The 27,838-nt window shown below is 39.6% G+C and overlaps 1 protein-coding gene across 1 annotated transcript; it reads left to right on the top strand.

Moving 5' to 3' along the window:
- Positions 1–26,249, top strand: LOC135230442 (serine protease 38-like). The gene is made up of 5 exons (XM_064279745.1): positions 1–109; positions 652–814; positions 1,420–1,691; positions 25,210–25,352; positions 25,995–26,249. Exons 1-5 carry the CDS (start codon positions 1–3, stop codon positions 26,247–26,249), a joined length of 942 nt encoding a protein of 313 aa, XP_064135815.1.
- The last annotated feature ends 1,589 nt before the right edge of the window (positions 26,250–27,838 follow it).

Raw genomic sequence — 27,838 nt, 5'->3', positions numbered from 1 at the left:
ATGGCGGAAGTGTCTTCCCGCCTCGGCGCTGGCCCCGGGGGCTTGAGGCTCTCCGTCCTGCTGCTCCTGATGCTGCTGGAACCCCCAACCGCAGGCAGCACGACCCCCGGTAACAGAGCGCAGGACGTGCCACCCTCAGGCCCTGGTCTGCGCCCCCAGCTGCCGGGGCTGGGCCATTCCCTCCAGCCTCTTATTTCTCTCTCTCTCGAGTCAGACCTGGGTCCCTGTCCTTCACTTCCTCTCTCGGGGCCCCTCTGTTTTCCCCTCTCTCCTCTCTCTCTACCTCAGCAGGAGCGGATTATCCAATAGGAAAGGTAAACACAGTGTTTACTTTGCTTACCAGATCACCTGTAGGGAATAATTTCACGATTTTTTACCACAAAGATTCTGCTTCTAGGTATGGCTGGCATCCCTTCTCTCCAAACCCCACAGCACCTTCCTATAAAATCAAAGCCTCTTTTCAAATTTACAGTCCCTGACAGGGATGGAATACCCAAGTCTTTGATGTGGTGAAAAACGTGTGAAATTGGTCACTACAGATTAGTAAGTGAGCACAGGTAAACCCATGCTTACCTTGCTTATTGGTAACCCACCTCTGCCCCACATCTCTGCCCCTGCCTTAGCCGTGTCCTGTCTCTGTCCTTCCCTCAGCCTGCGGCCGGCCTCGCACACAGGGGAAAATCATGGGGGGCATGCCTGCACCTGAGGGAAAGTGGCCATGGCAGGTCAGCGTTCACTACAGTGGGTCACATGTCTGTGGCGGGTCCATCCTCAACGAGTACTGGATTTTGTCTGCAGCCCACTGCTTCAGCTTGTGAGTGTCAGGGAGCAGGACCTGGGCTGCCTGCTGGGGTGGGCGATGTGGGGGCATCGTTAGAGTGGATGACCAGCTAGGACCTCTCAGAAATAGGTGAAATGTGGGAGAGCAGGGCTATGGCCATAGCTCTGTCCACTACAGCTCTGTCGCCAGCAAGGGGATTGTTCCCTGTGTCCATCTGCTCTCTGTGATTGTTGTTATTGTTAGTTGCCATGCAGTCAATTTGTACTCATAGTGACTCCATGTGTGCAGAGTAGAACTGCTCCATAGGGTTTTCAAGGCTGTGACCTTTTAGAAACAGATTGCCAGGCCTATCTTCTGAGGCACCTCTGGGTGGGCTCGAATTGCCAACATTTCAGCTAGTGGTCAAGTGCTTAACCTTCTGCACCAACCAGAGGCTCCTATTAGATAGGGATAAGAGACTGAGAGAAGCTTCTTGTGTACCTGTCCCACTGTGATGCAAGGGGCACACATTTACAAATCCAGGCTGAGTGAACCAGGCTGCAGAACCAACTTCAGGCCTTACTGGGTGCTGAGCTGGTGGCGGGCTTCCCAGGTACAGAGGCCTGCAGACACTGGTGCCTTTGTTCTCTGTCCCACAGGAAATTGAATACCCACGGATTTGATTTGTACGTGGGTATCGTCAACCTTAACTTTGCAAGCAAACACACCCAGTGGTTTGAGGTGAATAAGGTGATCATTCACCCTACCTACCAGTTAAAGCACCCTGTTGGAGGCGACGTCGCTCTGGTGCAGCTGAAAACTCGCATTGAATTTTCTGACTCCGTGCTCCCAGTCTGCCTCGCATCTCCAGACATGACCTTTCAGAATGTGAGTTGCTGGGCTACAGGCTGGGGACTAGTCCGACCACGAGGTGAGTGAACAAATGAGGAGTCTCAGTTTCTTTACTGGGGTTTGTGGAAGGGATGGCGGCGTCTTCTCCTCCACTGCAGTGAAGAGTGTTACGGCAGTCAAGGATACGCACACACGTGTTTGGGGACTGGAATTCCCATCCATCCGTCAACATATATTTGTCTGGCCATGTGAGTTTCTTTTGGTTTGTCCTGGACTGACTGGTGAATACAGAAAAGAAGTTATAGCTACTTATGAATGTGAAATATCAAAAACACAAATTTAAGAGCATGGTTTTCCTTCAGATCTTAAATTGAACTTAGAAAATGTTTTTATTCTATTTAAAAACCTGTTAATTATTATGGTTTCCTCCATAAGGCATTGTGCTTTCCTTTTAGGTTTCTACCTGAATACTTTAGAATTTTTATGGCTTTTAAGGAGAGATGCTCTTTAGTATTTGCTAAGTGGTCACAGCTACTGATTTTTGCACATAGATCTTGTATCCAGTCATGGGATAGAACTCGTTATTTCATAGTTTATCAATTGATCATTTTGACTTTTATAGAAAAAAAAATCATATTGTCTTCAGATGAAGATTGTTTTTATCACTTCCTTTCCTGTGTTGTATTTTTCATTTCTTTTTTATTGAATGGGTTGGGACCTCCAGGAGAAATGGTCCTAGGTCTCCTTTTCCTGTTATTTATTTTAATGGAAATGATCCGAATGGTTCACTATTAAGTAGGTGGCCAGGCCTGGAGATTTCTCATTGATGTCTTACATCAGGTTAAGAAAGTTACCTTTTATATCTGGTTTAATTGATTTTCTTTAAAAAAATCATAAATCAGTATTGGTTGTATCAAAATACTTGGGGCAACTCCTGAGAAGATCGTATAGTTTTTCTCTTTTAACCTATTGATAACTTCGAGTTGTTAGAAAAACTCTGGATTTTTTGCCTTATTTCTTTAATAAACAGAAGGATTTAAAATTTTTACTTAGAATTTTTCCAACCGTGATCATAAATGAGATGAGTCTAGAATTTTTTTTTCCTTAGCTGCTCTTGTCTTTGGCAACAGCGTACCGATGGCTTCGTATGAGTTGAATAACCCTCCATCTATTCGTGTTCTCTGGAGTAGCTCCTATAAAATGGATATTAGCTACTTCTTGAAAATCTGATATGATTTCCATAAAACACTTTGATCTTGGTATCTTTTGTGGGTCTAAATGATTACCACTGCCTTAATTTCTATTGTGATTACTGATTCATTCCATTTTTGTATTTATTCTTAGGCCAATTTTGGTGGGTTGTATTTGTCTAGAAAATTGTCCATTGCATTCCAGGTTTTGAATAGAATAATGTATGTAATATTTTAATTCCTAATACTGTTATATTATTCTTGTCTCTTCGACCCGTCTTTATTCCTGATCATAGTTGTTAAAATTTGTCTATCCTATTATTGTCTTTTCATAAAACTTCCTGCTAGAGTTTTTTTGGTGAGATGGGAGGGACTTGATGGATTGTCCACTTTGTTTTGTGTTCATATAGCAATCTATTCATTTATTAATCCATTTATTTTCCTATAGTCTTTGAGTTTACTAAGCCAACTTTTTCCAGTGTTTTGAGTTGAAAGTTTAGGTCATGTAGCTTCAATTTTTTATATTTGTTCTATGAATGAATTTACAATTATAACTTTCCCAAAGACTCTTTTGGCCACATCACAGGCTTTGAATTGTAGTGTGTTTATTGTTCATTTCTCAAGACGTATGTGCTCACTATTTTGATATTCTCTTTAACCCAGTAAACTGAACCAAACCAAACTCGTTGCCCTCGAGTCAGTTCTGACTTACAGTGACAAAGTAGTACTGAGAAATATTTTTTCCCTTAAATTCTACATTTATACAAATTTGGGGAATGGTCTCTTATTTTCCTGATATCTAATATTAGATGACTAGAATTTTAAAGCTCATAAAATCTTTTTTTTCCTCAGTAGTGTTTTTATTGTAGTAAAATAAACATAACATATCTTTTTAACTACTTTAAGTGTACAATTTTATGGCATTAAGTACGTTCACAATATCTATTTCTAGAACATTTTCACCTTCCTCCAATAGAAACTCTGTACCCACTAAGCAATAACTCCCCATTCCCTCCACGTCCCAGCCCCTGGTAACCACTATTATAATTTCTGACTCTATTTTAGATATTTCGTATAAGTGGGATCATACAATATTTGTCCTTTCGTTATCTAGCTTATTTCAATTAGCATAATGTTCTCAGGGTTCATCCGTGTTGTAGCATGTATGAGAATTTCATTCCTTTTTATGAGTGAATAATAGTCCATTGTATATCTTTACCACATTTTGTTTATCCATTCATCTGTTGATGTATCTACCTTTTGGTTATTGTGAATAATGCTTTTATGAACACTGGCATACAAGCATCTGTTTGAGTCTCTGTTTTCAATTCTTTTGGTATATATCTAAGAGTGGAATTGGTGGATCATATGGTAAGTCTACGCTTTTCTTTTTGAAGAACTGCCAAATTGTATTCTACAGCAGCTGTACCATTTTATATTCCCATGAGCAATGTGCAAAGAGTTCCATTTGTCCACATCCTTGCCAATACTTGGTATTTTTTTGTTTGTTTGTTTTTTAAAAAAGAGCCATCCTAGTAGGTGTGAAGTGGTACCTCTTTGTGCTTTTGATTTGCTTTTCCCTCATAACTAATGCTATGAGCGTCATTTGGTGTGCTTAATGGCTACTTCTATATTTTCTTTAGAGAAATACCTATTGACTAAGTCTTTTGCCCACTTTTCAATTGGGTTGTTTAGTTTTTGAGAAAGTTGTGGGTGTTCTTTATATATTCTAGATATTAATTCCTTTTCAGACACATGATTTGCAAATATTTTCTCCTGTTGTGTGGGTTGTCTTATCACTCTCTTGATAGTGTCCTATGAATCACAAGTTTTTAGTTTTAATGAGCTCCAAATTATGTTTTTTTCTTTTGTTTCCTGTGCTTCTGATTGTCCTGTCTAAGACTTCACTCCCACATCCATTTTCTGTGATGTTTTCTTCTAAGGGTTTAATAGATTTAGCTCTTCAACTTAGGTCTCTGATTCATTTTAGTTGATTTTTTCACAGAGTGTAATGTACAGGTCCAACTTCATTCTTTTGCATGTGGATATCCAGTTTTCCCAGCACCGTTTGTTCGAAGGACTGTACTTTGCTCATTGAATAGGCTTGGCACCCTTCACACACATCAATTGACTGACTATACATATACACACACGTATGGGGTTTTCAGTTTTATTCCATTGGTCTCCATGTCTCTCTTCATGCCAGTACCACACTTTTGATTACTGTACCTTTGTAGTAACAGTTGAAAGTGGGAAGCGTGACTCCTCCTACTCTGCTTTCTTTTTTCAACATTGTTTTGGCTATGCGGGCTCCTTGAAATTTCTTGTGAATTTTAAGATGGGTTTTTTCTATTTGTGCAAAAAATGCCATTGAAATTTTGATAGGTATTGCATTGCATCTGTATATCACTTTTGTGGTATTGTCATCTTAACGATATTAATTCTCCCAACCCATGAACATGGGATGTCTTTCCATTTATTTAGGTCTTCTTTAATTTCTTTCAGAAATATTCTGGAGTTCTCAGTGTATACCCTGGATACACTTATTCATCTTTGAATAAATTTATTCCTGAATATTTTATTCTTTTTGATGCTATTGTAAATGCATTTGCTTTCTTAATTTTCTTTTCAGATTATTCATTGGTAGTGTGGAGTGTATAAAAATACAGCTGATTTTGTGTGTTGATTTTGTATCCTGCAATTTTTCTGAATTCATTTATTAGCTCTAATCATTTGTGGGTATGTGAATTCTTTAGGGTTTTCTACAAGTAAGGCGATTTCATCTTTGCGCAGATATAATTTCATCTCTTCCTTTCCAGTTTGAATGCCCTTCTTTCCTCTAATTGTTCCGGCTAGAAATTCTAATACACTGTTAAATAGAAGTTATGAAAGTGGCATCCTTGTCTTGTTACTGATCTTAGGGGAAAAGCTTTCTGTCTTCCACCGTTATGTGTGGTGTTAGTTGTGGGGTTTTTACACATGGCCTTTATCATGTTAGAGAAGGTCTCTTCTGTTCCTAGTTTGAGATTTTTTTGTTTGTTTGTTTTAAATCATCAAATGCCGTTGGATTTTTTCAAAAGCATTTTCTGCATCAACTGAGATGATCATATGGGTTTTTTTTTCCTTCGTCTGTTAATGTTGTGTATTGCATTGATTTATCTTCTTATGTTGAATCACTTTTGCATTCCTAGGATAAATTCCACTTGGTCATGGTGTATAATCATTTTAATATGTTGTCTAATTTGGCTTACTAGTATCTTGTTGACGATTCTTGCGTCTGTATTCGTAACTGATATTTGGTAGTTTGTGTTTTTCTAGGAATTTGTTCATTTCATCTAGGTTATCCAGTTCGTTTGTGTGTAACGGTTCATTGTATTCTCTGATAATTCTTTTTATTTCTGTAAAACCAATAGTAATGTTCCCACTTTCATTTCTGATTTTAGTCATTTGAATGTAAATGACTAAATTTAGTCCTATTTCCACGTATTTGTGAATTTTCCAGTTTTCCTTCTCATTGATTTCTTATTAATTCTGTTGTGATCAGAAAAGATACTTTGTCTGATTTCAGTCTTCTAAATTTATTAAAACTTGTTTTTTGGCCTAACATGTGGTCTATACTGGAGATGTTCCATGTACACTTGAGAAGAATGTGTTCTACTGTCATTGGGTGCAGTGTTCGTATACGTCTCTTAGATCTAATTGGTTTATAATGTTCAAGTCTTCAATTTTTTTATCGATCATCTGTCTGGATTTTCTATCCATTATTGAAAGTGGAGTATTGACGTCTCTGATGATTATTTTAGAATCGTGTGTTGTTCTGTTCAGTTTTGTCAGTGTTTGCTTTGTATATTTTGTGGCTCTGTTGTTAGTTAATTTTCTGTGTCAACTTGGCTAGGCTGTGGTTCCCAGTTGTTTGACCAAACAGTAGTCTAGTTGCTGTTATGGAGTAGTTACATGCGATTAAATCAGATGGCTTAAGTAAAACTGATTACCTTATGTAATGTAATGTAATTACCTTACATCTAATGCAATGTGATGTAACTACTATCCATAATGTAATCAATAAGTTGAAGGCTTTAAAAGCAAAAAGGGAGTTTCCCTTTGGTGGGTTCTGCCTCTAAACTATAAATAGATATTACGGCAGAACTCTTGCCTCGCTTTTCCTGTCACCTGACCTATGGAGCTTGACACTCAAGTCTGCAAGAGTCTCCAGCCTGTCACCTGGCCTATGGATTTTGACTTTCCAGCCCTTCTACAGCTGTGTAAGACAATTCTGTGAAGTAAATCTCTTTTGCCATTTTGCGTTTTTATACTTTTTGTTTTTCTATTGAAATTCCCTATATATTGAATCATTTTCATTTAACTCTTTAAATGTAGTTTCCTTTAATCCCATAAACTTGCTTATAGTAGCTGTTTTTGAAGTCTTTGTGTGCTAAAACCAACATCTGGGCCCACACATAGTCTGTTTATATTCACTTTTTTCCACTGAATGTGGGTCACACTTTTCTGATTTTTACATTGATAATTTTGTTGTTGGAAATTAAAGGTTAAATAATATATTGTAACAATGCTGGATTCTGGTTTTTGTCCTGAGAGTTCTGTTTTGATTTGCTTCCTTTTGTTTTTAGTAACTTCCCTGGACTTAATTTGCAGAATCGCTCTCTCCTACAGTTTGTAGCTGCTGGTGTCTATTTTGTTTTGTTTACAATTCTTATATTTATTTTTTTAGTCTTTCTTCCTAGGCGTCACACCTGTGTCTGTATAGTTAATTGGCCAGCCAATGATTTGGGCAGAAGTTGTGCTCAGACATCGCAAACCATTACGGCTTCCACTCTGCTGATAGATCTGTGTGTAGGTTGGGGGTACACTCAAAGCTCATGCAGTTCTCAAGTCTGCTTCAGCCTTTACTGTCCACTGAGCCCTCTTGTGTCTTCCATGTGTATTCATTAAGTTTTCCAGTCAGAGTGGGGGTGAGTGGAGACTTACTTATCTCTTTTCTGCCCCTTTTATTTCCAGAGTCTTTGTTAAATTTCTGTCAGGGATACTGTTCATGCCAACCAGAGTCATATCCTCAGACCAACAATTCTGTGGACTTTCCCATTCCTTTCTAACAGAGCTTGCTGCTTTCACTGTCAGTGCAAGGGTGTGGATTGTAACCATCGATCCGATTCAGCTCTCCCTGTCTGGCAAAAGAATTGCTTAACGTTCAGCCATTTCATGAGGTAGAGTATAATCAAGAACTGATGGTATTTGTCTTAGGCTGGGTTCTCTAGAGAAGCAAAACCAGTAAAGCATATAAATATACATAGAGAGAAATTTGTATCAAGGAAATGGCTCACACAGTTGTAAAGGCTGTAACATCCTAAGTCCGTGGGTCAGGAAAGAGGCTTCTTTTCCTTTGTGTAGCCACAGGGGCTGGCGAACCCAAGATTAGCAGGCCAGGGAGCAGGGTTGTTGCTCACAGGCTGTGAAGACCAACTAATCCCAAGATTGGCAGGCCAGACTGCTGGTAAACTGCTAGCTCAAGTCCCAAGAACCAGAGGTCAGATGGACAGGAGCCAGCTGTAGGATCCAGAACAAGCAAAAGTCCCCGAGACCTTGCCAGAATGTCCGCCCACACTCTATGCAGGACACACACCCAAGGAAACTCCCCTTCAACTAATTGGCTACTCACAGCAGATCCCATCATGGGGATGATCACGTATCAAATCTTAACAGGGAAGTGATCACATTATACGACTGCCAGAACACTACCAAAACAGCCCAGCCAAGTTGACATACAGTCTTAACCATCACAGTATCAAAGGAAGAAGTCTAGTCTGCACTGAAGACACTGGTGAAAAACAAGGCTCTGTGAATTGACGGGGTACCAATTGAAATGTTTCAACAAACTGATGCAGTGCTAGAGGTGCTCACTGGTCTATGCCAAAAAATTTGGAAGACAGCTACATGGCCAGCCACCTGGAAGAGATCCATATTTGTGCTCATTCCAAAGAAAGGAAACAGAATGCGGAAATTATTGAACAATATTTTATTGATACCACAGGCAAGTAAAATTTTGTCGAAGATAATTTAAAGATGGTTCCAGCAGTACATTGACAGGGAACTGCCAGCAGTTCAAGCCAGATTCAGAAGAGGACGTGAAATGAGGGACAACAATGCTGATGTCAGATGGATCTTGACTGAAAGCAGAGAATACCAGAAAGATATTTTACCTGTGTTTTATATACTATACAAAGGCATTCGACTGTGTGGATCATAACAAATTATGGATAACGCTTCGAAGAATGGGCATTCCAGAATGCTTAATTGTGCTTATGAGGGACCTGTACGTAGACCAAGAGGCAGTCGTTCAAACCAAACGAAGGGATACCACATGGTTTAAAGTCAGGAAAAGTGTGCGTCAGGGTTGTATCCTTTCACCATACTTATTCAATCTCTATGCTGAACAAACAATCCGAGAAGCTGAACTATATGAAGAAGAACGTGGCTTCAGGATTGGTGGAAGACTCATTAACAACCTGTGATATGCAGATGACACAGGCTTTGTTGCTGAAAGTGAATAGGAGTTGAAGCACTTACTGATAAAGATCAGAGACTATAGTCTTCAGTATGAATTACATCTCAACATAAAGAACACAAAAATCCTCACAGTTGCATCAGTAAGCAATATGCTAAATGGATAAAACATTGAAGTTATCAAGGATTTCATTTTGCTTGCATCCACAATCAATGCAGATGGAAACAGCAGTCAAGAATCAAACAATGTATTGCATTGGGCCAATCTAATGCAAAAGACCTCTTTAAAGTATTAAAAAGCAACTGTGTCACTTTGAGAACTGAGGTGAGCCTGACCCAAGCCATGGTATTTTCAGTTGCCTCATATGCATGCAAAAGCTGGACAGTGAATAAGGAAGACTGAAGAAGAATTGCTGCCTTTGAATTACGGTGTTGGTGAAGAAGACTGAACATACCACGGACTGCCAGAAGAACTGTCTTGGAAGAAGTACAGCCAAAGTGCTCCTTGGAAGCTAGGATGGTGAGACTCTGTCTTACATACTTTGGACATGTTATCAGGAGAGACCAGTCCCTGGAGAAGGACACATGCTTGGTAAAGTAGAGGGTCAGCAAAACAGAGAAGGACCGTCAAAGAAATGATTGACACAGTAGCTGCATCACAGCGGCTGCAACAATGGACTCAAACATAGCAACGATTGTGAGGATGGTTTCGGAGGAGGCAATGTTTTGTTCTGTTGTACATAAGGTAACTATGAGTTGGAACCAACTAGGTGGCACCTAACAAGAACAACAACTCTGTGGCAGGAAAACTGATCACTTTCCCAGACAGCACCACCAAGGTAAAGCCACATTCTGATTGAGCAGGGGCAGGGGATAGAGGGTTGGTAGCAGCTCCAGGAAAAAAGGTCACAGACTCCTGCCATGTTTACCCAAAGTTCTACCACTTCTTCACAAATAAAGCCCTCTCAGTTTTTTCTACGGCTCTGAATTTTTTTTTTTTTTTTTTAACAATTTTGTCCAGTTTCATGATTATTTTGGGGGGAGAACATTCACTGACCTCTTCACTCCACCCTAGTCAGAAGTCTTGTATCTAGATTTATTTCTAACTCATTATTTTTGCTTTATGTTTGTTTCTTTTTAAAAAAAAAAATGCTTTTACTCTTTGTCTTAATTTCTTTTTAATAGATTGGTTTTCTATATTAATTTTTCCCTCTAGAGATGTATGTTATGCATCCAATTTTTAATATTCTAGTGGCTCCCCTTAAATTTTTAATGTGCATATCTGAACATTCTGTTTTCCCATACAAAAAAAGAACTCTATGCCCTTCTATTTTATGTATTATTATTTATCCAGTATTTCCATTACACCTTGTTTTTATACAACCAAGATTAGTCATTGTATTATTGTTTATACAGGACATGCTTATTTGGCCATATCTACATGTTGTTTTTTTTTTTTCACATGTTAGTCCAGTTTCTTTGCTTATCTTTCCTCCCAGAATTACACTTTCATTTAAATTTACTTTCCTTATTTTAAAGAATGTGCTTCAACTCTTAAACAACCAGTGGGTCAAAGATGAACTCACAAGGGAAATGAGAAAATGCTATGGTATGAATGAAAACAAAAACACAGCATACCAAAACTATGGGGTTCAGCAAAAGCAGTGCTCAGAGGGAAATTTATACCTGTTAATGCCTACATTAAAAAAAGAAGAAAAGTCTCAAGTAAATAACTTTACAGCCTAAGGAACTAGAAAAAGAAGAAAAAAATAAACCCAAAAATAGCAGAAGGAAGGAAATAATACAGATTAGACCCATAAAATCCACTCATAACAGTAGAACTGCCCCACAGGGTTTCCAAGGCTGTAACCTTTACAGAAGTAGACTGCCATATCTTTCTCCCACAAAGTGGCTGGTAGGTTTGAACTACTGACCTTTTGGTTAGCAACTGAGCACTTTAATACAGGTTAGAGTAGAAACAAATGAAATAGGGAATGGAAAAGCAATGGAGAAAAGCAGTGAAAAGCAAAAATTGGTTCTTTCAAAAGATCAGCAAAATTGGCAAACCTTTTGCTAGATTGACTAAGAAAAGAGAGAAGATGCAGATAATTATACTTAGAAATGAAAGTGGGGATATTACTGCCACCCTTACAGAAATACAAAGGATTGTAAGAGAATACCATGAAAAAATTGTATGCCAAAAAATTAGATAACCTACATGAAATGGACAAATTCCAAAAACGTATGACCAAAAGTGACTCAAGAAAAGATTGAGAATCTGAACAAAGCTAAAAGTAAAGAGGTTGAATCGGTAATCAAAAACCTCCAAGCAAATAAATGGACCAGATGGCTTCACTGGTAATTTCTACCACACATTTAAAGGAGAATTAACACCATTTCTTCCCAAATTCTTCAAAAAATAAAAGAGGCGGGAACACTTCCTAACTTGTTTTTTGAGGCCAGTATTACCCTGGTAACAAAGCCAAAGACACCCCAAGAAAACTGTAGAACACTATCCCTTATAAATATAGATGCAAAAATCCTCAAAAAAATAATAGCAAACAGAATCCAACAGGATATTAAGAGGATTATACCTTATGACCAAGTAGAATTTATCCCAGGAATACAAGGGTGGTTCAACATAAGAAAATCAATCAACACAATACACTAAATTAATAGAATGGGGAGATAAAAATCAATTATCTCAGCTGATACAGAAAATGCATTTCACAAAATCCAACACCCTGTCATGATTAAAAAACAGACCAAACAAACTAAGAATAGAATGGAATTTTCTCAATATGATGAAGGGCATTTATGAAAAACTCACAAGTAATGTCATGCTCAATAGTGAATAACTGAAAACTTTCCCCTTAAGATCAGGAACAAGACAGGATGCCTGCTTTCACCACTTTTATTAAACACAGTAACCCTATAAGACGGAATAGAACTGCCCCATAGGGTTTCCAAGGAGCGCCTGGTGGATTCGAACTGCTCACCTTTTGGTTAGCAGCCATAGCTCTTAACCATTGTGCCACCAGGGCTCAATTCAGCATAGTACCAAAAGTTTTATCCAGAGCAACTGATCAAAAACAATGGAAATAAAAGACATACAGAACAGAAAGAAAGAAAGAAAACTATCTCTTTTCTTAGATGGCATGATCTTATAAATAGAAAATGCAAAAGAATCCTCAAAAATACTGGAGCATATAAACAAATCGAGCAAAGTTGCAGGGCATAAGAGCAACACACAAAAGATTGTGTTTCTGTACACTAAAAAAACGAAAAAACAGTGCTAGCAGCGAATAATCTGAAAAGAACATTAAGAGGAAATTTTATTTAAAATAGCATACAAAAGAATAAAACACCTAGAAATAAATTTATCTGGACAGGTGGAAGACTTGTACACTGCAAGCTCCAAAATACTGCTGAAAGAAATTAAAGAAGCCCTAAATAAATGGAAATATATCCTTTATGATGGTTTGGGAGAGTTAATATTGTTAAGATGGCAATACTACTAAAAGTGATCTACAAATGTAACATTGTACCTCTCAAAGTCACAATGGCCTTTTCTGCAGAAATGGAAGAGCTGATCCTCAGTTTCATATGGAACTGCAAGGAGCCCTGGATAGCCAAAACAATATTGAAAAGAAAAAGTTGGAAGACTCAAGCTCCCTGATTTCAAAACTTATACAAAACTACAGTAAACAAAGTAGTGGAGTAAGATAGACATATAGACCAGTGGAATAGAATTGAGGCTCCAAAAATAAACCCAAATATCTGTGACATTTGGTTTTCAACAAAGGTGTCAAGGCCACTAAATGGAGACATAATAGTCTCTTCAACAAATGGTGCTGGGAGGCGGGGCCAAGATGGCAGAGTAGTCAGATGCTTCTGGTGAACCCTCTTACAGCAAAGACTGGAAAAAAAACAAGTGAAATGATTACATTTATGACAGGCTAGAAGGCCTGAACATCAAAGGCAAAGTTAGGAAATGAACTGAGTGGCAGGCGGAGGGAGAGACAGTTCAGAAGTGGAGAGGAGTTGCCAGATCTGAATTACCTGGATCCCTCAGGCACCATTCCCAGGAGCTGCTACAGTGGGCTGGTAGTAGCATTCGGCTGCAGTTTCCACAGTGAGAAGCAGCCAGCTGCACAGCCTACTCACACCTCCAGACCCAGAGAAAAATGGCGCTGTCGGCAAAAGCTAAGTACTTGCGTGTATTTTACCGCACCCCCTGCCCCCAAGCTGGCTTTAGTGGCTGTTGATTTCCCAGGGCCTGAGATAGGCCCTGTTGAGAGCCTGGAGCCATCCTCCTGGCCTTGGAGAAGGAATAAATTCACAACTAGGGAAAAAATAATTTGCCAACTCCACTAATCTGGGGAGCTCAGGACAGAAACGGCTCCTGTCCAGTCAAATGGTCTGTGGGCTTTGAATACCTTTCCCCTCTGCATGGACCTGTGTGGGCCTATTTCAGGAGAATAGGCCCTTGTTGGCAGACTGTAAATATTTCAGCTGTGTGGTGGAGAGGTGGGTGTTTGATGTTTGACACTGATTTGACTATTAAACGGGGTCCTCACCTACCTACATCAGAGACCTAAGGACTGGTGGCTCCACTCAGGTCACCCAGCCACCCGTGACAGGGGTACAAGGATAACTGGCACCTCCCAGTCCTTGCAACCAAAAGTACTGGGTGCCCAAGGCCCATCTGCAGAACCCACCCACCTGTGCACTCTGGGGAACAGGGACATGCTTTCCTCACAGACACTTGGGGGATGGTTGTCAGCCCCCTGCCTTGTTTCAGAGTGTGACCCCCTCCAGCAACCAGATACCAGTACCCACACCAATCCCCCCGCCCCTCTAAGACTGTAGGACAGAGCCTATACCACACACTTGATGACCAACTTCCTGGACACCTGAGCTGAAGCCATACAAGAAAAGTGTTAGGCTCATATATCTGGTAACAGCTCTAGCCATCTGGTGACAGGGCTTTAGAGCTTCAAAGGTGAAATTAATCAAGCTAGCTCGCTCAATCAACCAATTTGGACATGTCAAAACAAAACAAAGCAAGAAGCTAGGGTATAGTAAGCAAACATAAATTGTACGATAACTTATAGGTGGCATGGAGACAATAGTCAATATAAAATCATATAAAGAAACAGACCATGATCACTTCAACAATCTCTTAAAACACAGAATCCAAGGATCTTCTGGATTAAGGGTGCCATCCTGGAATTACCAGATGCAGAATACAAAAAATTAATATACAGAATGCTTCAACACATCAGGAAGGAGACCAGACAATACGCAGAACAAGCCAAAGAACACACAGATAAAACAGTTGAAGAAATTAAAATGGTTGTCCAAGAACATAATGAAAAATTTAATAAGCTGCAAGAATCCATAGAGAGACAGCAGTCAGAAATTCAGAAGATTAACAAAAAAATTACAGAATTAGACAACTCAATAGAAAGAGGAGCAGAATTGAGCAAGTGAAGGCAAAATTGGTGAACCTGAAGATAAAACACTTGGCACCAATATATTTGAAGAAAAATGAGATAAAGAATTGAAAAAAAAAAAATGAAGAAGACCTAAGAATCATGTGGGACTGTATCAAGAGAAATAACCTACGAGTAATTGGAGTACCAGAACAGGGAGGGATAACAGAAAATACAGAGAGAATTGTTGAAGATTTGCTGGCAGAAAACTTCCCTGATATTGTGAAAGATGAGAAGTCAAACTCCACATGAGGTAGATGTTAAAAGAAAGTCACCAAGACATATTATAATCAAACTTGACAAAGCCAAAGATAAAGAGAGAATTTTAAGAGCAGCTAGGGATAAACGAAAACTCACCTACAAAGGAGAGTCAATAAGAATAAGCTCGGACTTTCAGCAGAAACCATGGAGGCAAGAAGGCAGTGGGATGACTTATATAAAGTATTTAAGGAAAAAAAATGCCAGCCAAGAATCATATATCCAGCAAAACTGTCTCTCAAATATGAAGGCAAAATTAGGCATTTCCAGATAAACAGAAGTTTAGGGAATTTGTAAATACCAAACCAAAACTATAAGAAATACTAAAGGGAGTTCTCTGGTTAGAAAATCAATAATATCAGACATCAACCCAAGACTAGAACACTGGACAGAGCTATCAGATGTCAACCCACACAGGGAAGTCACAAAAATAAATCAAGATTAAAAAAACACCCAAAACAGGGAAACAGCAATGTCATTATGTAAAAGAAAACAACATTAAAACAATAAAGAGGGACTAAGAAATGTAGTCATAGATCTTTCATATGGAGAGGAAGACAAGGTGATATGAAGAAACAAAAGTTAGGTTTAAACTTAGAAAAATAGGGGTAAATATTAAGGTAACCAAAAAGGAGACTAACAATCCTACTCATCAAAATAAAACCCAAGAAAAAAATAGAGACTCAGCAGAAACAAAATCAAATACAACGAATAAGAGGAAAACACAATATGTAAAGATAAACTACTCAAGCACAAAAAATTAAGTGGGAACAAATGATGCTGGGAAAACGGATAACCGTGTAGAAAAGAATGACATTGGACCCTCTCCTTCACTCCACATACAAAAATACACTCGAAATAGATCAACAGCCTAAAATAAGAGCTAAAACAATAAAACTCTTAGAAGAAAACATAGGAATAAATCTTTATGACATTGGATTTGGCAAGGGATTCTTAGACATGACATAAAAAGCATGGGCAATAAAAGAAAAATGGATAAATTGGACTTTATCGAAATAAAAAAAATCTTGTGCATCAGAGAACATTATCAAGGATATGAAAAGACAACCTACAGAATGGGAGAAAATATTTGGAAATCGTATGTCTGGTAAGGGTTTAATATCCAGAGTATATAAAGAACTGGAACAACTCAACAACAAAAAGACAAACAGTACAGTTTAAAAGTGTGACTAGAAACTCCTCCAAAGAAGATACACAAATGGCAAACAAGCACGTGAAGAGATGCTCAACCTCTTTAGTCATTAGTGAAATGAAGTGAAAACTGCAGCGTAGTACCTCTTGACACCCACTAGTGTGGCCATTATTTTAATAACAAATGCTGGCAAGGATGTGGAGAAATTGGAACCCTTGTACGTACTATATGAAGGAAGCCAGACAAAAAAGGTCACAGATTGGATGATTCCGTATATTTGAACTATTCAGAATAGGCAAATTCATAGAAACAGAATGCAGACTGGCAGTTGCTTGGGCTGGCTGAGGGGCAATGACCATTTCATGGGTACAGAGTTTCCTTTTGTGGTGACAAAAATGTTTTGGAACTAGTTAGAGGTTAGCTGCACAACACTGTGAAATGTATTAAATGCCGCTGAATTGTACGCTTTAAAATGCTTAATTTTATGTTATGGGAATTTCACCTCAAAAAAATATGCTTCAAGAGTAGCATTTTCATAGTGAGTTCTCAGCTTTCACGTGAGAATGATTGTATTTTTCCTGCCTTTTACATTCTGAATTTTTGTTTGAGGTATAATTTACATACTGTAAAACCCACAAATACGAAGTGTACAGCTCAATTAATTTTTACATATGTATAGTCCTGTTTGGAGTCCCTGGGTGGTACAGATGGTTACAGCTGTTGGCTGCTAACCAAAGCTGGAGGTCCACATGTACCGAGAGGCTCCTCGGAAGAAGAAAGGCTTGGTGATCTAGTTCCAGAAATCAGCCACGGAAAACTGCAGAGCACAGGCCTGCTCAGACGTGCGTGCGGCTCAGACGTGCGTGCGGCTCAGACGTGCGTGCGGCTCAGACGTGCGTGCGGCTCAGACGTGCGTGCGGCTCAGACGTGCGTGCGGCTCAGACGTGCGTGCGGCTCAGACGTGCGTGCGGCTCAGACGTGCGTGCGGCTCAGACGTGCGTGCGGCTCAGACGTGCATGCGGTCTCCAGGAGTTGGAATCAGCTCCATGGCAAGCGGCTTTTCTTATCCTCCTGTTTAATCACCACCCAGGGAAAGACAGAGGACGTTTCCCTCACCAGAGAAAATTTTCTCACTTCTCTTCTCAGTCAATAAGCCAAAAAACCAGTTGCCGCCAAGTTGATCCCAAATCTCGGTGACCCCACGTGTGTCAGAGCAGAACTGCACTCCATACGGTCCAATCACTGACTTTCAGAAGGAGATCACCAAGTCTTCCTTCTGAGGCGCCTGTGGGCGGGCTCACACCTTCAACCTTTCAGTTAGCAGCCAAAGGTGTTAAACATTGCAACACCCTGGGACCTCTGGGTGGGCTCACACCTTCAACCTTTCAGTTAGCAGCCAAAGGTGTTAAACATTGCAACACCCTGGGACCTTCTCAGTCAATAAGTGCCCCTTGCAAATATAATGAATTCTGCCATCCTTCATTAGCTTTGCCTGTCTTAAATGTCACACTAATTAAATCATAAAGCATGTATTCCTTTGTGCCTGGCTTCTTTCCCTCACCTGACTGCTTTTGAGATTTATCCAGATTGTTGCAGTATTAGTAATTCATCTTTTTTTTTCTTTTTTTGCCATGTACTATTCCATTGTATGAAAACATAGCAACATTTCTTTAATTCGTATTTCTGTTCACAGACATGTGGGTTGTCTCCAGTTTTTAGGTCTTGTAAATAAATCTGCAGTGTATATTGGGCACCAGTCTTTTTGTGAACAAACACACTCGTTTATCTTGGGTATAAAGTTGTAGTAGAATCATTGGCTATAGAGCAGGGGTAAGTTTAACATTTTAGAAACTGCCAAACAGATTTCCTAACTCATTATGCCATTTTACATTCCCATAAGCAGTGTGTGAGAGTACTAGGTGCTCCACATCCTTGGAAACATTGGGTATTGTCATTCTTTTTCATTTTAACCATATTGGACACTGTGTAGTGATACCTTATTGAAGTTTTATGATTTGTGGCAGTTCCTCATATATTCTGGACACATGTACTTTGTATAGTATTTACAGATATTTTCTACCAGACTGTGGCTTGCTTGTTATTTTTCTTAATAGTGTCTTTTAATGGGAAAATTTTTTTTTAATTTTGATGAAGTCCAATTTATCAGTTCTTTTATATTTAGGGCTTTTTGTATCCTGTCTATGAAGATTTGCCTATTCTGACATCATGAAGATAATTTTCTACACTTATCCTAGAAAGATTATGACTTCAGTTTTTAGGTATAGGCTTCATCACAAATTAGCTTTGGAATGTGATGTGAGGGAAAATCAAGGTTCTTTTTTTTTTTTTTTTTTCCATATCGCTATCCAGCTGCTCCAGCGCTGTTCGCCAAGAAGACTTTCCTTACCCCATCTAATTGCATTGGCACCTTTGTCAAACATTATATGATCAAATGATGTGGGTTTATTTCTGGACTTTCTGTTCTATTCCTTGCATCTCTTTATCTATCTTTGGCTGGTACAGTCCCTGGAGAAGGACATCATGCTTGGTGAAGTAGAGGGCCAGTGAAAAAAAGGAAGACCTTCCATGAGACAGATTGACACAGTGGCTGCAACAATGGACTCAAGCATAACAACGATGACGCAGGTCCAGGCAGTATTTGGTCCTGTTGTACACAGGGCTGCTATGAGTCGGAACCAGCTCAACGGCACCTAACAACAACAGCTGGTACAACACCACCTCAAATATCATAGCTTTATAATGAGCATCATGGTCTGATAGTACATGTCCTTCTAAGTTGTTTTTCTCTATAGGTTCATCAGAGGCATTCTGGGTCTTTTGAATTTACGTGTAAGTTTTAAAAACAACTCAACAAATTCTGCAAAAAGCCTGCTGAGATTTTGAATGATTCCTTGTTCTTCGTGGCTCTTGGCCCTATTCTCTAAGACATTCTTCCTTTCTGTTCCTCTTCTTGGCTATTAAAAGCAACTTCCGCATTTTCAACATCTCACTACCTTTTAGTCTAAACTGGCAGCACTTTTGCAAGTAGAGGTCTTTAAACAATTTTCTGACATTTCTGTGTCTTGGCATCCATTCAGTGTGCTGAAAGCCACACCCACCCTTCTTTTTGAGCTATGTACTCTCAATTTAATCACCACCTCTTTGGGCATGTTAGACTGCTATGAGACAGCACCCTTAGAATTCCTAGAATCCTTTTTCTCCAGGTGAAAATATCTACTAGGAGCTTTAATTCTTTCAAGGTCTTAACAAGGAATCTGACAGCCACACCCTTGATTTGATCTTTATTCTGAGGCCAAGTCTTACAGTTGATTTTATCTTTGCCTCCGGTCTTTAATTTGCCTTGAGGATATTTTGCTAGATAGAAAGGCTTGAGAATGAAGACAGATTAATTTCCCAACCCATAAAACTCCAGGCACTCCATTACAGGGATTAGCAAACTATAGTTGACAGGTCAAATCCCACCCACTGCCTGTTTTTGTACACCTGTGAACTGAGGATGGATTTTACTTTTTTAAATCATTAATAGGAAATCAAAAGAAGAAGAACATTGGATGAAAATTGTATAAAATTCACATTTCAGGGTTCATAAATGAATTTTTTTTTAACACATCCATGATCATTCATTCACATATTGTCCTTGGCTGCTTTCATGCTACATCAGTAGAGTTGAGTTGTTGCAACAGAGACCATGTGGCCCACAAAGTCTAAAATCCTTACTACGTCGCTCTTTACAGAAAGTTTGCTGACCCTCTATTATGTTGTTGTTAGGTGCCTTCTAGTCGGTTCCAATTCATAGTGACCCTATGTACAACAGAACGAAACACTGCCTGGTCTGCACCATCCTCACAATCGTTGTTATGCTTGAGCCCATTGTTGCAGCCACTGTGTCGATCCATCTCATTGAGGGTCTTCCTCTTTTTTTCTGGCCCTCTACTTTGCCAAGCATGATGTCCTTCTCCAGGGACTGATCCCTCCTGACAACATTTCCAAAGCATGTGAGACGCAGTCTCACCATCCTTGCTTCCAGGGAGCATGCTGGTTGTACTTCTTCCAAGACAGATTTGTTCATTCTTTTGGCAGTCCATGGAACATTCGCTATACTTTGTCAACACCATAGTTCGAAGGCATCAATTCTTCTTCAGTCTTCCTTATTCAGTGTCCAGCTTTCACATGCATATGAGGTGATTGAAAACACCACGGCTTGGGTCAGGCACACCGTAGTCCTCAAGGTGACATCTTTGCTTTGCAACACTTTAAAGAGATCTCTTGTAGCCGATTTGCCCAATGCAATGCGTCTTTTGATTTCTTGACTTCTGCTTCCTTTGGTGTTGATTATGGATCCAAGTAAAATGAAATCCTCGACAACCCCAGTCTTTTCTCTCTTTGTCATGATGTTGCTTATTGGTCCAGTTGTGAGGATTTTTATTTCCATACTGTTTCAGTTTCCATACTGAAGGCTGTGGTCTTTGATCTTCATCAGTAAGTGCTTCAAGTCCTCTTCACTTTCAGCAAGCAGGGTGGTGTCATCTGCATAATGCAGGTTGTTAATGAGTCTTCCTCCAATCCTGATGCCCTGTTCTTCTTCATATAGTCCAGCTTCTTGGATTATTTGCCCAGCGTACAGATTGAATAGATACGGTGAAAGGGTACAACCCTGACACACGCCTTTCCTGATTTTAAACCATGCAGTATCCCCTTGTTCTGTTCAAATGACTGCCTCTTGATCCATGTACAGATTCCTCATCAGCACAATTAAGTATTCCGGAATTCCCATTCTCCGCAATCTTATCCATAATTTGTTATGATCCACACAATGGAATGCCTTTGCATAGTCAGTAAAACACAGGTGAGCATCTTTGTGGTATTCTCTGCTTTCAGCCAAGATCCATCTGACATCGGCAATGATAGCCCTCATTCCATGTCCTCGTCTAAATCTGGCTTGAATTTCTGGCAGTTCCCTGTCAATATACTGCTGCAGCACCTTTTGAATGATCTTCAGCAAAATTTTACTTGTGTGCGATATTAATGATATCGTTCAATAATTTGTGCATTTGTTTGGACCACTTTTCTTGGGAATAGGCATAAATATGGATCTCTTCCAGTTGGTTGGCCAGGTAGCCGTCTTCTAAATTTCTTAGCGTAGACGAGTGAGCACTTCCAGTGCTGCATCTGTTCATTGAAACATCTCAGTTGGTGTTCTATCAATTCCTGGAGGCTTGTTTTTCACCAATGCCTTTTTTTTTTTTTTGGTGCAGCTTGGACTTCTTCCTTCAGTACCATCGGTTCCTGATCATATGTTACCTCCTGAAATGGTTTGAACATCAACCAATTCTTGTTGGTATAGTGACTCTGTATATTCCTTTCATCTTCTTTTGATGTTTCCTGCGTCTAATATTTTCCCTTTAGTCTCTATTATATACCCTCCAACTTTTCCTTCACTGATATATTTTTTTAATATATACCTTCTAACTTCTGTTTGAAAATTGGCTTATTCTTTTCTGAATTCATCTCTTTTTTTGTAGTACCAAGCAAACACTTGACTTTCTTAATTCTGCCTGTAAGTCATCTTGCCAAGTTTCTCAAGTTTATTAAATACATTTTATATCTTCTGAGTTACTATAGGTAACAGTTTTACCATTTCATAACACAGGTCCTCATTTTTCTAGCCTCCCATAACATTTTTATCTTCATTTTTCCAGATTCCATAGTAACATTCCTCCCATCTACAAAAAATCTACCAGGTCCTAAAACCATTGCCACATATTTTATGTTATTTTTATGGAAGCCTCCAATTTCTAGGTACCAATTTCTGTTATCAATTATCCATTGCCACAATAATGCTTCATTACAATAAACTGTAAAACTCCACAGATACACGATACATGGTGAAAATATTGACATTGTCAAGCTCTTCATTTTACTTGGATTCACGGTCATTGCCCATGCAAGCAGCAGTCAAGAAATCAAACAACATATTGCATTCGGCTGAAAAAGACCTCTTTAAAGTATTAAAAGGCAAAGATGTCACTTTCAGGACTAAGGCGCACCTGACCCAAGTCACCTCATGCATGTGAAAGCTGGACAACAAATAAGGAAGACCAAAGAAGAATTGATGCATTTGAATTACAGTGTTGGCGAAGAATATTGAATACGCTGTGGACTGCCAGAAGAACCAATAAACCTGTCTTGGAAGAAGTACAGCCAGGGTGCTCCTTAGAAGTAAGGATGGCGAGACTTCGTCTCATGTACTTTGGACATGTTATCAGGAGGGACCAGTCCCTAGAGAAGGACAAGTAGAGGGTCAGGGAAAAAGAGGAAGACCCTCAACGAGATGGACTGACACAATGCCTGCAACGATGGGCTCAAACATAGCAATGATTGTGAGGATGGCATAGGACCAGGCAATTTTTCATTCTGTTATGCACAGTTGGAACTGACTCGTCAGCACCTAAAAATAGCAACATACAACAGTAGGTATTTATTTAGCTTCGTGAAGTTATGAGTTAGTGATATTAACTGCATGGTTCATCTGGTCTTCACTGAACTTGCTTCTATGTCTGGTGATCGTTTCTGTTGGCTGACTTGTGATAGACTTTCATTTTTACTCACATCTAGGAAATGATTAGCCAAAGGCCCAAATTCTGTCCACCTAGACTAGGACCGGGTTGCTGGGTGGTGTGTTTCAGGGCTTGGCTCCTAACCAAAAGTTTGGCCATTATAGCTATACCTGTGTCTTCTGGCCTGTTCTTTATTTTATCCTTCTGGGGCTTGGGATTCCAATTCCATTTCTGTTACATTGTTTGCTATTGTCCAACGCTTTTGGATGTTCTGCTGTGCTTTTCTCTCCTACTTTTTCTCTTTATGTTTCAATATGGTTAATTTCTTATGACTTATCTTCATATCCATTGATTCTTCCCTCACCTATGTCTCATCAAAGGAATTTTTCATCTCTGTTACTGTGTTTTTATTTTTAGCATTTCTATTTGATTCCCTTTTACAGTTTCCTTCTGTTTACTTATATTTCTCATTTGTTCATGCATATTGTCTCCTTAAACATATTAATTTCCTACAATTCCTTTAACATGTTAATCATAGTTATCTTAAATTCTCTGTCAGAAAAATTATCAACAAACTTCTAGCCAATGAAAAAATAATACATCACAATCTAGTGGGATTCATACCAGGCATGCAAGGATGGTTCAACATGAGAAAATCAATCAACATAATCCACCACGTGTATAAAACAAAAGAATCTCATGATTATCTCAATCAATGCTGAAAGGGCATTTGATAAAGTCCAACACCCACTTCTGAAAAAAAAACTCTCAGCAAGATAGGAATAAAATGGAAATTCCCCAACATGAAAAAGGACGTTTATATAAAACCAACAGCCAAAGTTATTCTCAACTGAGAGAGGCTAAAAGCATTCCCCTTGAGAGCAGGAACCAGAAAAGAATGCCCTTTATCACTACTCTTCTTCCACATTGTGCTAGATGTGCTAGCTAGAGCAATAAGGCAAGGAAAAGAAATAAAGGGCAACTAAATTGGTAAGGAGGAATAGAATTATTCCTATTCACAGATGATCCTATGCATAAAAAAAATAGAAGACCCCAAAGAATCCACAAGAAAGGTAGTGGAACTAATAGAAGATTCCAGCAAAGTAGCGGGTTACAAGATCAACATACAAAAATTAGTTAGATTCCTCTGCACCAACAAAGAGAACTTTGAAAAGGAAATCAGGAAATCAGTACCGTTTACGATAGCCCCCAAGAAGATAAAGTACTTAGGAATAAATATAACCAGGGACATAAAAGACCTATACAAAGAAAACTACAAGAAACTACTGCAAGAAGCCAAAAGAGACCTACATAAATGGAAAAATATACCATGTTTATGGATAGGAAGAATCAACATTGTGAAAATGTCAGTACTACCTAAAGTAATCTGCAGATATAATGTAATTCCGATCCAAATTCCAACAGCATTCTTTAATGAGATGGAAAAACTAATCACCAACCTTATATTTATATGGAAAGGAAAGATGCTCTGGATAAGTAAAGCATTACTGAAGAAGAACAAACCGGGAGGCCTCACACTACCTGATCTCAGAACTTACTGTACAGCCAGGATAGTCAAAACAGCCTGGTACTGGTACAACCACAGATACATAGACCAATAGAACAGAATTGAGAACCCAGAGATAAATCCATCCACTTATGGACAGCTGATATTTGACAAAGGTCCAAAGTCCATTAAAGGGGGAAAAGACAGCCTCTTTAACAAATGGTGCTGGCAAAACTGGATGTCCATTTGTAAAAAATTGAAACAGGACCCATACCTCACACCATACACCATTTAACTTGTGATAACTGTTCCTGAAGAGTCAAAGCCTGGCCTGTGAGCCATGTGACCTACTTTAGCTCTTGCAGTGTAAGCATAAGGTTTTTAAGACCAATTTCTATATCCATCAGTGTAGATGAGGACATGCAGCAGTGACAAACAGCCACAAAATCTTGGAGGTTCATTCTTGCACACACTCTGTGTCATCCCACATATTCATTCAGGGATTCAGGGTGATGGGGATGTCATTTCAACATGAGTGCAACAGTGGGAACAGGATGGGTTGAAATGTATACTGACTCCTACAGCTTCGCTTAGGAAGTGTTATGTAATGTATTGTACCTGCATTTCACTGACCAAAGCAAATCACATGGCTATGCCTGACTTCTAAGTGCAAGGCAGGGTAGTGGTGTGGAGGAGAGTGACCAGAAGGAGAACCCCCAGAATGAGCTCATCTGCAGCATGAAGTGCTGTGCATGCGCGTCACCAAGGCTACTGTAAACTCCACTGAGTGTCACAGTTGGGATTTCTTTGTGTGGTCCTCACCCCTTCTTGGTTCACTAGGGAATGAACCCATAAGAAGAACCTTTCACTTGCCTTAAACTCCTTTCCCAACAGGTGAGCCATCAGTCACGTTGCAGGAGGCTAAGTTTGCTCTGATTTCAGCTGTCCTGTGTCAGATGCTCTATGGAACCCCGTTAGCCATTCAGCCAGACATGCTGTGTGCTGGGAACCTTGTAGATAAGAAGAGCGTCTGTGAGGTGAGCTCCACATTGGGGAGGGTGGCCTGGTTAGAAGTGAGATGTTGAAACAAATGGGTCTTCTGATGTTTTGATTGCTTTGAGCATGGGAACATGTCACCAGGAATCCAGCACAGATCACAGGGGTCCCAGAGGCCTGAGCCTTAAGGAGCTCAAGGTGCACATTTCCATGCAATGATCAGGCCAGGCAAGAGACTGCAGGTATGGAATGTGTGCAGACAAGGCAGAGGTCCCATTCAGGGTGCTTAGCGTCCCATAGACCCCAGTGTGAGCCACACTAGGCCAGGACTCCATGTCTGTCCAGTTACTGTGGCCTGTTGCTTTTTGACCCCTGTGGACACAGGGACCTGCAGCTGTGGGCACACCTGCCCTGCCAGCGCCTCCTCCACCATTCACTCTTGCCTGGAACTGACAGCAGTGAATACTGCATGCCTGTAAGCCCCAGGAGCACTGGAGCCCATGTTTACAGCCAGTGAGATGGAGCTGTGTGATGGCAGGGGGAACTGCCCCCACCCCACTCCCCACCTCGTAGGATCTCTCACAGGCAGAGATAGCTGACACCTTGTGGATTGAGAGGCAGGGGCAGAAGATGGGCAGACCCAGCACTCTCAGTTCAGAGAAAACTCTTTTCTTTTTCCCCAGGGTGACTCTGGGGGCCCACTCGTCTGTGAAGTCAACCACACCTGGTGGCAAATTGGAATAGTGAGCTGGGGCCGTGGTTGCTCATACCCTATGTATCCTGGAGTTTATGCCAAAGTCTCTTATTTCTTTGAATGGATCCATTCTAAAATAGAGCAAACACCCCTGCCTCCTCAGCCAACCCCCAGCTTCTCCTCTGCTCTGGGAGTCAGTGCCAATATCCACATCATCACATTGTTCTACGTGTCGTTGTTGTGAAGGGCCCACTCGCCCTTCTCTGACCCTTCGTCTCTGCCACTTGCCACATTCAGCCTACTCAAGTCGCTTCGTACTTTCTGCCAGTCCCTCTGCTGAGAGAGGGTGAGGCTCTGGATGCTGTGTTGGGAAAGGGATTGAGCAAAAGAAGAAGGAGTGTGAGGTCAAGGGCCACACCCAAGAAGTCAGAGGCCAGGTCTTACCAACATGAAGCATGGGGATGCCCAGGGATGAGGAAAGCACAAGGCTTTAGCTGAGTGTTAAGTGCATCTGAGACTTTGATAAGATTATTAAATATTTACAAAGCAAGCGTCCAGAATTCCTGTGTTTGTCTTTATACTCCAGATCCAAGGTTTCTTTATACAGACAGCAAGTGTGTCTACGTACGTGGCCACCAAGACCACTGGAAAAGCAAATAGTACAGCCAGAAATGGGAAGAGGGCTCTGTACGCCTTGACACTCACAGCAGCCACAGGTGTGAGCAATACGCTGACTGCTCTCCATAGGCCAAGGCAGGCACCAGGCAGGCATTTCTCCTTCCCATTGAAAGGGTGAAAGAAGTACAAGCCAAACTGCAGCATCTCGAGAAAGAGTGATTATATAAACCCTGCATGTCTGAATCCACTTAATACTATCAGAGCCATGTCAGAGAAAAGCTCATGGTTCTAAATACTTAAACTTATAAATATAACATAATTTTCTAAATACCTAAGGACCCAACTTGAAAAAAATGGAAAATATGAACGGAGAGTAGGCACAAGAAAAGAACTAAAAAGATAAAAGGAGAAATTAATGATCCAAACATCAGGAAATACTAAAACTAATAATAGTTTAAAATTTTGTTTTTTGAAAAAAAAAAAATGTACAAGTAGAAATAAAATCACTATCTAAAGAAATCAACATATAAAATGAGAAAAATACACAAAACAAGAAATGCCAAGGGGGAACTATGCTTTGAAACAGAGAAGATTTAGGAAATCATAAGACATATTGTTGAACTCTGTGCAAATAAATTTAATATGAAAAATATTACTTTTTAGGGAAAAAAAATTTACCCAAACTAACCCAGTTAGATAGGTATAAATAGACCAAATTCCATAGAAGAAACAAAGAAATTTAAGGAAGAGTGCCCCTCCTCCCAGTAAAAGCCCTTGGCTGAAGTAGTTTCCTTGGGAATTATACCAAACCTTTAAATTCAGAATCGTCCCAGTACTACACAGACGTTTCCAGAGCATAGACAAAGGAAGAAAACTTCCAGATTCCCCCTGTGAAGCAAGTATATACAAATATATAAGTTTGATTTGACATTATACAGAAAAGATGAAAACAAACAGGAATATGAATTAAAAAATCCTAATAAAAAACAAGCAAAGAGAATTCATTATTTTAAAAGATAGTAAATTAAAAAAAAATTTTAAAAACCAAGTAGGATTTACTCTAGTAATGCAAGGATGGTTAACTATTTAGGAAAATCATTAATGTAATTCACCATAATAATTGCTTTGCTAACAAGAGTGGTATTAAAAGGGTTTTGACATATAAAAACCCATTTTCAAAAAAAAAAAAAATCAGATAAAAATCAATGGATAGTA

Source organism: Loxodonta africana, chromosome 2 (assembly GCF_030014295.1).
Source record: "Loxodonta africana isolate mLoxAfr1 chromosome 2, mLoxAfr1.hap2, whole genome shotgun sequence".
In the NCBI taxonomy this organism is placed as follows: Eukaryota; Metazoa; Chordata; class Mammalia; order Proboscidea; family Elephantidae; genus Loxodonta; species Loxodonta africana.
Note: the sequence above shows the minus strand (reverse complement) of the source record. Positions and strands in the feature narration are given on the sequence as shown.